Source organism: Stegostoma tigrinum, chromosome 7, assembly GCF_030684315.1.
Source record: "Stegostoma tigrinum isolate sSteTig4 chromosome 7, sSteTig4.hap1, whole genome shotgun sequence".
Lineage (NCBI taxonomy): Eukaryota > Metazoa > Chordata > Chondrichthyes > Orectolobiformes > Stegostomatidae > Stegostoma > Stegostoma tigrinum.
In genome coordinates, this window is record NC_081360.1 from 87,038,009 (window position 1) to 87,050,374 (window position 12,366).

At 43.2% G+C, this 12,366-nt stretch overlaps 1 protein-coding gene across 24 annotated transcripts in view; it reads right to left on the reverse strand.

Annotated features, from left to right (window-relative positions):
- neb (nebulin) overlaps positions 1 to 12,366 on the reverse strand; it is a 275,824-nt gene that overhangs the window by 238,546 nt on the left and 24,912 nt on the right. For all 24 annotated transcript variants that reach the window (XM_059647492.1, XM_059647488.1, XM_059647498.1 and 21 more), the window contains 8 exons: positions 11,370 to 11,477; positions 10,434 to 10,538; positions 10,194 to 10,298; positions 7,941 to 8,045; positions 6,371 to 6,475; positions 5,357 to 5,458; positions 4,190 to 4,297; positions 2,182 to 2,298 (listed from right to left, as the gene is read on the reverse strand). In XM_059647492.1, coding sequence (XP_059503475.1) covers positions 2,182 to 2,298; positions 4,190 to 4,297; positions 5,357 to 5,458; positions 6,371 to 6,475; positions 7,941 to 8,045; positions 10,194 to 10,298; positions 10,434 to 10,538; positions 11,370 to 11,477 — 855 coding nt within the window. The remainder of the gene's footprint in view (positions 1 to 2,181; positions 2,299 to 4,189; positions 4,298 to 5,356; positions 5,459 to 6,370; positions 6,476 to 7,940; positions 8,046 to 10,193; positions 10,299 to 10,433; positions 10,539 to 11,369; positions 11,478 to 12,366) is intronic.

Here is a 12,366-nt window from a genome sequence, read left to right on the forward strand (position 1 = left end):
ATCTACCCAACAATGTGGAAAATTGCTTAGTTATGTGCACATAAAAGGCATGACAAAGACAACCCGTCCAATTACCTTCCCATCAGTCTTACTCTCGATCATCAGTAATGTGATGGAAAGTGTCATCAACGCTGCTATTAAACTGCATCTGATCTGCAATAACCTGCTCAGAGATGCCCAGTTTAGGATCCGCCAGGGACACTCAGCTCCTGATCTCATTATAGACACAGTTCAAACATGGAAAAAAGAGCTGAATTTCAGAGGTACGGTTAGAGTGCAATTCCTTGAAATCAAAGCTGCATTCAACAGAGTGTGGCATCAAGGATCCTGAGTGAAACTGGATTCAATGGGTATCAGAGGCAATCTCTCCAGCTTTGGAGTCATACCTGACTCATAGGAAAATGGCTGTGGTTGTTTGAGGTCTATCATCTCAGCTCCAGGACATCTCTGCAGGAGTTCCTTAGGGTAGTATCTCACGTCAACTGTATTCAGCTGCTTCATCAAAGACCTTCCCTCCATCATAATGTCAGAAGAGAGGATGTTCGCCAATGATTGCATAATGCACAGCACCATCTGTGACTCCTCAGATACTGATGCAGCCCATGTTCAAATGCAACAAGATCTGGACAATATCCAGATAAGTAGTAAGTAACATTCTCACCACATAAATGCCAGGCTATGACTATCACCAATGAGAGACATTCGCTGGTATTACCATCACTGAATCCCTCAATATCAACATCCTGGAGTTTACCATTAACTAGAACTCAAATGGACTCACCACATAAACACATTGGCTACAAGAGCAAGGCCAGAAGCTGGGAATACTGTGGCAGGTAACTCACCTCCTGACTCGTCAAATCCTGTCCACCATGTACAAGGCAGAAGTCAGGAATGTGGTGGAATACTTCCTACTAGCCTGGATGGGTGAAGCTCCAGCAACACAAGAAGATTGACACCATCCAGGACAAAGTGGCACGCTTAATTTGCACTACACCTACAAGCATCCACTTCCTCGAGCACTGACGCTTAGTAGCAGCAGTGTGTGCTGCAGAAATTCACCAAAGATCCTCAGACAGCACCTTCCAACCCAACGACCACTTCCATCTAGAAGGACAAGGGCAGAAGATACATGGAAAAACCACTACCTTCAAATTCCCCTCCAAGCCACTCACCATCCTGACTTGAAATATATTGACTGTTCCTTCACTGTCACTGGGTCAAAATCATGGAATTACCTCCCTAAGGGCATTATGGGTCAACCTTCAGCCGGTGGACTGCAGCGGTTCCAAAAGGCAGCTCACCACTACCTTCTCAAGGGCAACTAGGTATGGCCGATAATTGCTGGCCAGGCAGCAATGCACACATCCAACAAAAATGAATAAGTAGTACCTCTCCTATATCTTCCACGGTTTGTCAGTGACTCGAATAATCATTTCTGTTCCTCGCTCTTCAAATGCTGTTGGGTGTTTCCAGCACGTTTTCCTTTCATTTCAGAAATCCAGCACAAAAAATTTTCAGTTTTGCCATGCCTTCTTTGTACTTTTGTTCCTTTGTCCTCAGTATTGTTTTTCCTTAACCCACTTCTGAAATGGCTAGGGAATGTCTCAGCTGGTGTATTGGGTACTGTTGTGGGTGCCATATCATAGGAATGCATTGGAGACAGTGCAGAAGAAATTTACAAGAATGGTTCCAGATATCAGAAACCTAAGCTATGATTATAGACTGAAGAATTTGGGTCTATACTCCCTAGATAGAATGAGGCTGAGAAGAGATCTGATTGACATTTTTAAAATCATTGAGCAGCCTGGGCAGAGTAAGTAGGGAGAAGCTCTAAATAAATAACAAGAACAAGAGGGCTTTAATTTAAAGTGAAATGAAACAAGGGTGATGTGGGAAAAATCTTTGTGAAGCTAGTTGCTTGGGTATCACTGCCTGGAAATGTGAAGAAGGCAGATTCTATTGAGGCATTCACAAGGGCATTGAATGTTTCTTTGGATAGCAATGATGTACAGGAACATGGGGAACAGGCGGGAGATTGGCACTGGATAATAGAGCCAGATCAGATAATAGAGCCATTTGCAGTCACAATGGACTGAATGACCCCTTTTTGTAGCATAATAATTTGTGATAAGAATGGTTTTCTCTGAATAAAGGCACATTGTGCTAGGAAATACTTACATCACTTGCTATATCACTGGCTTTCTTCAACTGTTGAAGCAGAGGATTTTTTGTAGCTGGTAGGGTGTTGTAATCAGTTTTATTTTTGGTCTTCTCATAATCTTGTCTGTATTTTATCTAAAGAAGCAATAAAAGGTTACTGATTAGTGGAATTCCTTCATGTGTAACTTAGCTGTTTATTAATGCACGAAGCCAACATTTGTTTTTGGAAACAGGTGAGCTGAGTGTTGAGGCAAAGAAATGCCAGTATCTAACTCCATATGAGCTTATGACGCACAACGGCTATTTTCAAACCAGCTTGCTCATCTCAATAACAGAAAACATGAAAGAAGAACTCTGGATACCCGTAACAAAATACATCTGAATTTAACCTTCAAATTGCAGTCAACCTATCTAAAAACCCACATTTTAGAAATGTTTCTCCCCACACTTCAACATTCATATTTGCTGCAATTGTAAACCCATGAAACTCACTGAGTAGTCTCACTTTCTATGTTAGATCAATTTGTTTTGTCTGATCCTTACTCATAACATTCAAGGCTATGGGCCGAGTGCAGGAAAGTGGGACTTGTGTAAGGAAGTGGAAGCTTCAAAATCTCCCCCTCCCCCACTGCATCCCAAAACCAACCCAGCTCGTCCCCTCCCCCCATTGCATCCCAAAACCAACCCAGCTCGTCCCCTCCCCGCATTGCATCCCAAAACCAGCCCAGCTTGTCCCCTCCCCCACTGCATCCCAAAACCAACCCAGCTCGTCCCCTCCCCCCATTGCATCCCAAAACCAACCCAGCTCGTCCCCTCCCCCCATTGCATCACAAAACCAGCCCAGCCTGTCTCTGCCTCCCTAACCTGTTCTTCCTCTCACCCATCCCTTCCTCCCACCTCAAGCCGCACCTCCACTTCCCACCTACCCACCTCATCCCACCTCCTTGACCTGTCCGTCCTCCACAGACTGACCTATCCCCTCCCTACCTCCCCACCTATCTTCTGCTCTATCTATCTTCGGTCCGCCTCCCCCTCTCTCCCTATTTATTCCAGTTCCCTCTCCCCGCCCCCCTCTCTGATAAAGGGTCTAGGCCCGAAACATCAGCTTTTGTGCTCCTAAGATGCTGCTTGGCCTGCTGTGTTCATCCAGCCCCACACTTTGTTATCTTGTCTAAGTAGTTTGTGTAGGTGCTTTTGGCAATACAGACTCAATAAGCCAAAGGACCTCTTCTGTCCTGAATGATCGCATGATTCAGTCCTGAATGATGAGCTTGTATCCTGATGAAGTCCATGCATCAGAATGCCCATTAATGGCCTTCCAGCCCGACAGTCAATGAGACCCTTTAGTGCACTTTACTCGCCCGCTTACGGCTTCAACTCATCACCAGTAGTGTTAACCTGATTTAACATGTGGTGAGCATGACGCGTGGTTAGTAAAGTAAACTAGTGTGGGGTTGCTTGTGGGCTCCCAGAGGAGGATCCCTCATCACCAGGCACTTCGCATCTGATCAAGACATCAACAGGAAGTGAGGGAAGGAGATTCTCATCAGGAAGTGGGGTAGTTGGTGTTGTGTGACCCGATGAGAGCCATGCCCTAACCCTTCCTCCTGGCTTTCCTTCACCAATCTCCAACCCTCTAACCTCTCCCATCATTTACCTGTTACAATCAGTGACATTCCAAAGCCTCAGGTGCCTATCGTACTCCCAGTTCTACTTCCCAGTTGCTCTGCCATTCAATAGAGCTGTTGGTTCTCTATTGCCTGGCAGGTGAGGTGGGTAATGACCTTGAACCAGGGGAAGGCCCACCATCCTCCAGTGAAGTACTTTAGTGGCACTCCATTTGCTGAGTCTTCACTAAAAGTATTGACATTCAGCTTTCACCAGCTCTCCAGCCAAGAGCTGAGATCCCTATTACTGCCATTAAATATCATGCTACATTTCGACAGAATGAGCATTGATTAATTCTGGTACAAAGGAATTGGCAGGAAAAACATCAGATGAAGATGCTTAATTGTGAATCACTTACCGGGCTAGTAGCATTTTGAGAACGCTTGCTGGCTTTATATTCGGGAGTTTCAGTTTGCATGAAGTAAATTTGGTCTTTCATTTCCTCATAGCCCTCGTTATATTTTTTCTAATTAAAAAGGACAAAAGCACAAATCAAGCTATTGTTTTAGATGTCATCATCTGATAGATCATTAACTAAAGCTGAGAAGCCATTATCAAAGCAAATACACTGCAGTTATTTTCATTGGACAGTCCAGTATAAAACCCATTTCTTATACATAACCTTGGCTTGACCATGTTTAAAATGCTGTATCTGTTTTACCTTCAAATGGTGAATCATTATTAAAACTTCAGAAAAGATATCCAGGAGTGCTGCAAGAATGATTTGCAACTTCAGTCTTAATTATTTCAGATAGATTTACAAGTTGGCTTGATTACCTTTACAGAGACATGTGATCGATTGCAATCCCATCTCCATTTCTGAGTGCAGTGTTTGCATTGCATACTTGGCCTGGAGAGGGAGGACTCATCATTTCAGAGTATAATTGGGAGTCTGATTTAAATTGAACTGTTGATAGCTGGATTTCTCCTGGACTCAAATGGAAACAGGAGCGATACTTGCTGTAAGAGCTGCGTACTTTCCAGACCATGTGGATCAAGTGGAGCAGAAGTGGTCTCCATAACCCCCCAAGCACTTCTTCTGACAATGATGATCCCTCCTCAGTGCTGTGATTGGTCAATTTTCCATCCTCCAATTCCATGATTCTGAGTTGCAATTCAATATTTGTCAAACACATCTCCATCCCCTTCAACCAGTCAGCCAAAACACCCTTACCCCAAGCTACCCCACAATCTGAGGGTTTCTATCTTTCCTTCTCCAGATGTACCAGTTGGTGAAGGATACAACTGGAGCCAATCTAAACACGCTTTTATATTAGGTTATGCACTGCAGACATACACCCCTGAACCCAAAAATGGAGATCAAGATGAAAACTTTAAATTGTTTTTCTCCTTCCTGACTGGGATCTATGGCAATGTGCAGCTAGCTAGAGCAATAGGGAGGAAGCTGAATCTGGGATTGAGCTGGTTTAGTGGCTGGGCTGTGTACATACCAGCTCCCTCACCTTCTTCTTCACCTCAGCATATTTTACATGAGAAGCTGGACAGGTTTGAAAAATGTACTTACAGTGCTCAAATTGTCAGCATTCATTCGGGCAACTGCGACATCATAGCAAGGTGTCTGGCTCCACTTGCCCTTATTCTTGTTGTAGTCTTTATGGTACTTAATCTGCAAGAAAATGGAAGGCCATAGTATTTTCATTATGAATTTGTTGACTTGCTGGCTGAGCTGGCTTGTTTTTGTACAGATGTTTCAACACCACGCTAGGTGACATCATCAGTGGAGCCTTCGATAAAGCGATGTTAATCTACTCCGCTTGGAATTTATACTGTCCGGTCCATTATGGTGAGTACTGTCATTTCCAGTTTTGGCCTGTATGGATTTATATAGGGGGTCCAGTTTTATTTGTTCGTTGACTGAAGTATGGATGGAGAACCATACCTCAAGGAATTCCTATGCAGGTCTATGTTTGGCTTGGGCTACTATGGTTAATGATTAACCATAGTGTTCTCCCATAAGAGAAAACGTCCTTTCCGCATGTACGCTGACAAGGCGCCTCAGAATCTGATATTCCTGTCTCTCTGCTAAACACCAGAGGGTTTAACTTACACAGTACCATCCCTCTGGCTATTGTAAAAACTTGAACTCAGAGCCTGAGCTGGAATCTGAAGCCTGAGGAAATTGGGACTGGCTGAGGGACTGCAGATGGACAAAGAAAAGCAATGCAAGAGTCAAAAGAAACTTGGCAGAGGTACATGTGAAATCTTCAATACACATGCAAAAGGTAAAGCCACATCTTTGGATTTTGTCGTCAAGAGGCAGGATATGAGTGCAGAAGAAGGGGTCACTGATAGATCCTCAATAAAATTCTGCTCCTCAACCATACATCCTACTCCACCATCCTGCAGCCTCTCCATCTTTAATGCCTACCTTAAACTATTCTTTTCACTATAACTTTGGTCAGTAACCTCTTAATAACTCCTTCTTAAACTTGTCCTCTATTTGCTGGCTGATTACAGTCTTGTCACCCGCCTTGGAATAGTTTTTCTTCTTATACTTGCTGTTGTTGCTAGTACTCACATCGCTCAGTTGATTGACAACCTTTTTTGCCATCTCAACATCTGGTGGATCGGCCAGTGAAGTGTATTTTGACAGATGTTCATTGTGGTTTTTCTTGTATTCAATCTAGGTAGAAAGAGAAAATTGGCTTATGAATGAAAATAAATAGCTCGACTCTCTGGCCTACTCATTGAGGTGTGGATAATTCCTCTCCCCAGTGCTTAATTATTTGATAGTTGTCATTTTATTAATAAAATGCTATTTATCACTAAAGTGTGTAAACCCTGCCCACAAATCAAAACAACTAGCAACACAAGTGTTTAATAGAAAATGTTGAAATAGCTGACTGTGGGTTTGAAAGAGATGTGGCGATGTTATTTGACTTGATGTACAATATGTCAGATAATTATAGAAAAACAACCTGCCACCTATATTGACAAAACAGTGCAGTTCGAATGGAAGTTGTGTTAAACTGTACAGTGTACCAATCACCAGAATGCTGTGGTCAGTTTTGATCAGATGGGATATATCCAGGTCAGGAAGACAAAAAACAGAACATCAAGGCTGCTCAATTTTTAACAATTTATTCCCGGGTTGTCAGCATCACTGGCTGGCTGACATTTATTGCCCTGGACAAAGTGGTGGTGAGCCGCCTCCTTGAACCCATTACTGTCCATGGATTGTAGGAAATCCCAAAATGCTGGCATGACGGGAGATCCATGGTTTTGACCCAACAACAGTGATATGTTTCCAAGTCAGGTGGTGCATAACTTGGAGGGACACTAACAACTGGTGGCATTCCCATTCATCTGTTGCCCTTGTCCTTCTTGATAGTGAAGATCATATGTGTGAAAGGAGCAGTTGAAGGAGCCTTGGTAAGTTGCTGCAATACATTTTGTAGATGGTACATTCTAATGCCAGGATGGGTGGAATGAGCATTGAAGGTAGTGTGCCAATCAAGCAAGCTGCTTTGCCATGGATAGTGTTGGGTTTACTGAGTGTTGTTGGAGCTGCACTTATCTAGGCATGTGGGAAGTGTTCTATCACACTCCTGAATTGTGCTTTGCAGATGATAGACTGGTAATGAGGGTGTAAAGAGAAACTAACACCTAAAGAAGTTTGGATACTTCCAGCTTTTCAAATAGCTTAGAGGGGTTAATATGAATATGTACTGGACTCAAAAATATTGAATGAAAACCTGACAGTAATACAAGATAGCACGTGTTCCAAATTTTTAATCTTCTTACACCTGTGAGGATGAATTTCCATTTTACTCCCGCAATGGAATGTACTCGTGATGTAGTGCTGAAAGCAGAGGTAGTTGGAAAGGAGACATTTTCTGGATTGTTGTTAAGGAGCTGGGGGAGAGAGACTGATTGGATTCCTTACTCAAAGAGCCAGCACAGGAATGGCAGATCAAATGACCTCCTGTCCTGTATGTCTCTATGAATTTGTAAAGCTTTCTTTCTTAATCTCACTTCCTTTGTTGATGACTGCGTAACTAATCAAAAATCATTTTAATTTTTGTGATCATTACATTCAACACTGACAGACTCAAAAGCCTCGAACACTTTACGTTCAAGTCACTTACATCACTCAGAGCTTTCTGAGCGTTGGCAACTCGTCTCAGCTCTGGGCTGTCACTGTAAGGATAATAGAAAGGCTTTTCTTCTTCCCAGGCCTCTTTATATAATTTCTTCATGGGGAGAAAAACAATCAATATTAATTTAATTGTGGAATGAAAGCTATAACTCAAATAGCAACATGCTACCTGGCATCAAAATAATTGTTTTTTCATAAAATAAATGCCAATATTGAAAGTGGAAATGCTTCTTGCCCCTAGTACAGCAACAGTTCAAAGTAAATGATCAGTGAGGTATTTGGTAGCTCGCTGGTGCCTTGAGTAACAGAACTTGACAAGAGCAGATATGCCTTTGAAGAATATAGAAGCTGGAAACTTTAGTCCAGTAATCTTCATTTGTCAACTTTAATTCTGATCTTATATTTCCATTGTATCGGTATTTCCTGTAGGAGACACTTCACTGTCGGCAAATATTATGCTTTTACCATCTTTTGATATACTTGAAATGGCTTTTTAGAAGATAATAATGAACATTTTGATCTGGAAAACTCCTTGGGGCAATTGCTCACTGATGTGATAATGGGAACTGCAGATGCTGGAGAATCCAAGATAATAAAGTGTGAAGCTGGATGAACACAGCAGGCCAAGCAGCATCTCGGGAACACAAAAGCTGACGTTTCAGGCCTAGACCCTTCATCAGAGAGGGGGATGGGGTGAGGGTTCTGGAATAAATAGGGAGAGAGGGGGAGGCGGACCAAAGATGGAGAGAAAAGAAGATAGGTGGAGAGGAGAGTATAGGTGGGGAGGTAGGGAGGGGATAGGTCAGTCCAGGGAAGACAGACAGGTCAAGGAGGTGAGATGAGGTTAGTAGGTAGGAAATGGAGGTGCAGCTTGGGGTGGGAGGAAGGAATGGGTGAGAGGAAGAACAGGTTAGGGAGGCAGAGACAGGCTGGGCTGGTTTTGGGATGCAGTGGGGGGAGGGGAAGAGCTGGGCTGGTTTTGGGATGCGGTGGGGGAAGGGGAGATTTTGAAGCTAGTGAAGTCCACATTGATTCCACTGGGTTGCAGGGTTCCCAAGCGGAATATGAGTTGCTGATCCTGCAACCTTTGGGTGGCATCATTGTGGCACTGCAGGAGGCCCATGATGGACATGTCATCTAAAGAATGGGAGGGGGAGTTGAAATGGTTTGCGACTGGGAGGTGCAGTTGTTTATTGCGAACCGAGCGGAGGTGTTCTGCAAAGCAGTCACCAAGCCTCCGCTTGGTTTCCCCGATGTAGAGGAAGCCACACCGGGTACAATGGATACAGTATACCACATTGGCAGATGTGCAGGTGAACCTCTGCTTAATATGGAAAGTCACCCTGGGGCCTGGGATAGGGGTGAGGGAGGAGGTGTGGGGGCAAGTGTAGCATTTCCTGCGGTTGCAGGGGAAGGTGCCGGGTGTGGTGGGGCTCACTGATGTGCCAGGGTCATAGCCACAGTGAATCGATACCACCAAAGCTGACAGGCACTGAACACCAAACAGGAACAAGCCTTAGTATGGTCTCAGAGCTGAGAAAGCGCCCTAGAGCTCTTCCACCAACACCCCTCCCTTCCCCCCACCTACAAAAGACACAAGAATCAAAGGTAAGGCGGGAGGAAAGGGGCACTTGTGTGTGTTGTAAAATCTTCAGGTAGTAAAGCAGCAGAACTATCTCAATACATCTGCTGCCCATGAACACTTTCTATCCCCTGATGCACCCTCATGCTCTATTCACCTTTACAAAGGCCTTCTGAACACTTTTTTAACATCTCCATATTTCAGAGATCTGGATCCCCAAATTTACTTGAACCCAAGCTGGACCTGCTTGCTCTGGCCCAGCTAGTTGTCCCTGGTGAAGTCAAGTAAAAGAATATGATCTACAGTGAGATCCAGGGCACCAGTACTGGCAAATTTGAGTCTCCTCCCTTGGTACTGTAACTTCCTACCATAAAGGTCTTGCTGGGTCTGGCTGAGACCTCACCTTCACAAGGCTACCCGAAAGAACTGCAAATTTTCAAAGCTCAGCTTCACTGGCAATCCATCAAAACTCACTGCAGAGTCAAACCTCGTCATTGTCAGTCCAACTCCTCTGTTAGCCACCAGGGCAACTAAGTTATTTATTTGCAGAATGAATTTTATCAGAAAGCAATGTTACAATTCTGGCAAAAGATAAAGAAGATCGCCAAGGTGATACTTGCTTGGCATAGGACACTGCTTAGATTGATTAGATTTCTTTACCGGACTGAAGTTTTCGGCAAATTTCACAGCTCGGACAAGCTCAGGAGCATCCGGTGGCAATTGATAAACATCCTTGGTGTCTTCCCATTTCTGTTTGTACAACACCTGAAGCAGACAGTTCAGTACATATATCAATAGGCATAATAAGGAGATTCCACAAATTTGTATGACACAAAAAATGATTTAGGGTGTAAACCAAATCCAATCTCTGTGTTGACAGCCTAATGTTGGTGACATTACCTTGCTAACCAACTGCGAAACATTTTTGGCGTGTTCAATATCCCGGGCTGTTCCATCAACGTGGCAAATCGTCTTTGCCTTGTCACCATCTGAACGATACTTGACCTTTGTAATTTAAATAACAAATTAATCAGAGGGCTACCTGAGCCTGGATCACGTTCAAGGCTGAGACACACAGACTTTTCATCAGTAAGGGAATTAAGGATTTGGGGGATAAGGCAGTAAGGTGGAGTTCAGGTTTATCAGATCAGCCATTTCATTAAATGGCAGAGCAGATTTAATGGGCTGTGATAGGCTGCTTCTTCTCCTACATCCATGATCATAAGGGGTTATGGTAGTTGTAAATTCTGGTAACTGTAGTAACAGAAAACTGTACTTCTAACTTTGTGACCTTTACTTGAATGAGTCTCCATGCAGTGATATGCTCAGGGTAATCAAGCTCAATTATGTACAGAAAATCAAGATTCAAGAGAAACATCTCTAGAGAGAGATCTTCCATCAAATTTCAGGTACTCTTTTATTGGTATTTGGTTCCAATGGCATTGTTGAGCTGAAGGATAACAAATCTGCAGCAGGGATATTATCCTGTATCCATTTCATGTGTGGCAGTGATGGCAGAACCTGTCTTTCATAAATTGCGCTCTGCAGCCATCTGCAAAGGTTACTATATAAAGCTTTTCCTGACTCAAACAGGTCTGTTTGAGATGGGAAACGCTCATCATGCCATGTAGATGCAAGGATGCTGACCTGAGTATTGCATGAACCAGAAAAGTTTCAAACTCAAGGTAGAGCAGGGGTTAGTGCAAGTGATGGGACAGGGCGAATAAAAGGCAACTAATTAACATTGGAAAATGTATTTTAACCAATATATAGCTCAGTTTTGATAACTACAAGCCCAAATGAATGAAGCAACCTTGTCAAATCCATTTTCTTCACCTCACTCATCTGTTCCTGAGCCTTCCGAATTCTCTTCAGCTCCGGAGTGTCTGAGATAATGGCATATGGCTTTCCTTTCTCCTTCTCAAAATCTTCCTTGTACTTGTTCTAAAAGCAACCACATTGGTTTAAGTCAGAATTGCAAAAATCCATTGATACTGTGACAATTGCTGGGAAAATACATATGCATTTCTCAAATGATAATGGGAACTGCAGATGCTGGAGAATCCAAGATAATAAAATGTGAGGCTGGATGAACACAGCAGGCCCAGCAGCATCTCAGGAGCCCCTGAGATGCTGCTGGACCTGCTGTGTTCATCCAGCCTCACATTTTATTATCTTGTATTTCTAAAATGTTCATTTTGATGCTCATTGATTTTGTTCTCCCCAAGGTACAAAGTCATTTCGGGGGAAAATTATTGTACTACTGACAGTGCTTCCATCACCCAGCAGGTTCTGGGGAAAGATGAGAACCTTAAAAGGTTCTGCAAGCTGCAGAATGTGAATTAGCCAGAGCCAGATAAGAATGATGTGGTGCCATGTTGCAGATCACAACAAAATACTGAGGGGCTGCTCCGATCCTGTTCCCTTCAAAGACAGCCAAAGTTCTTGGAGGAGGGAAATGGAGACTTGAAAAAGGTTTCACATTAAAATATGGAAAAATACATGCTTTCATTATTTTGAAAAGTTATCACAAGTTCAAGATGAAAAATAATGCTTCACTCAGAAAACAATTGGTGACTAACAGAGGAAATTTGAGTGGACATCTTGCCTGCCTATTCTCCCAACTGATTTAATTTTCAACACGGTTTTTAAGAGGGCACCCAGATACCTTATCCATTACAAAGAGGACCTGTTTAAATTGTGTCCTACATTGGTTGTCAGAATACGTTTGTAAATATTTGCCTAATCAATCAATTCAGAGATGTTATTATGCATCTCTTGAGCAGGTGGGTTTTTTTTTCTTTATTCATTCACAAGATGAGGGCATCACTGG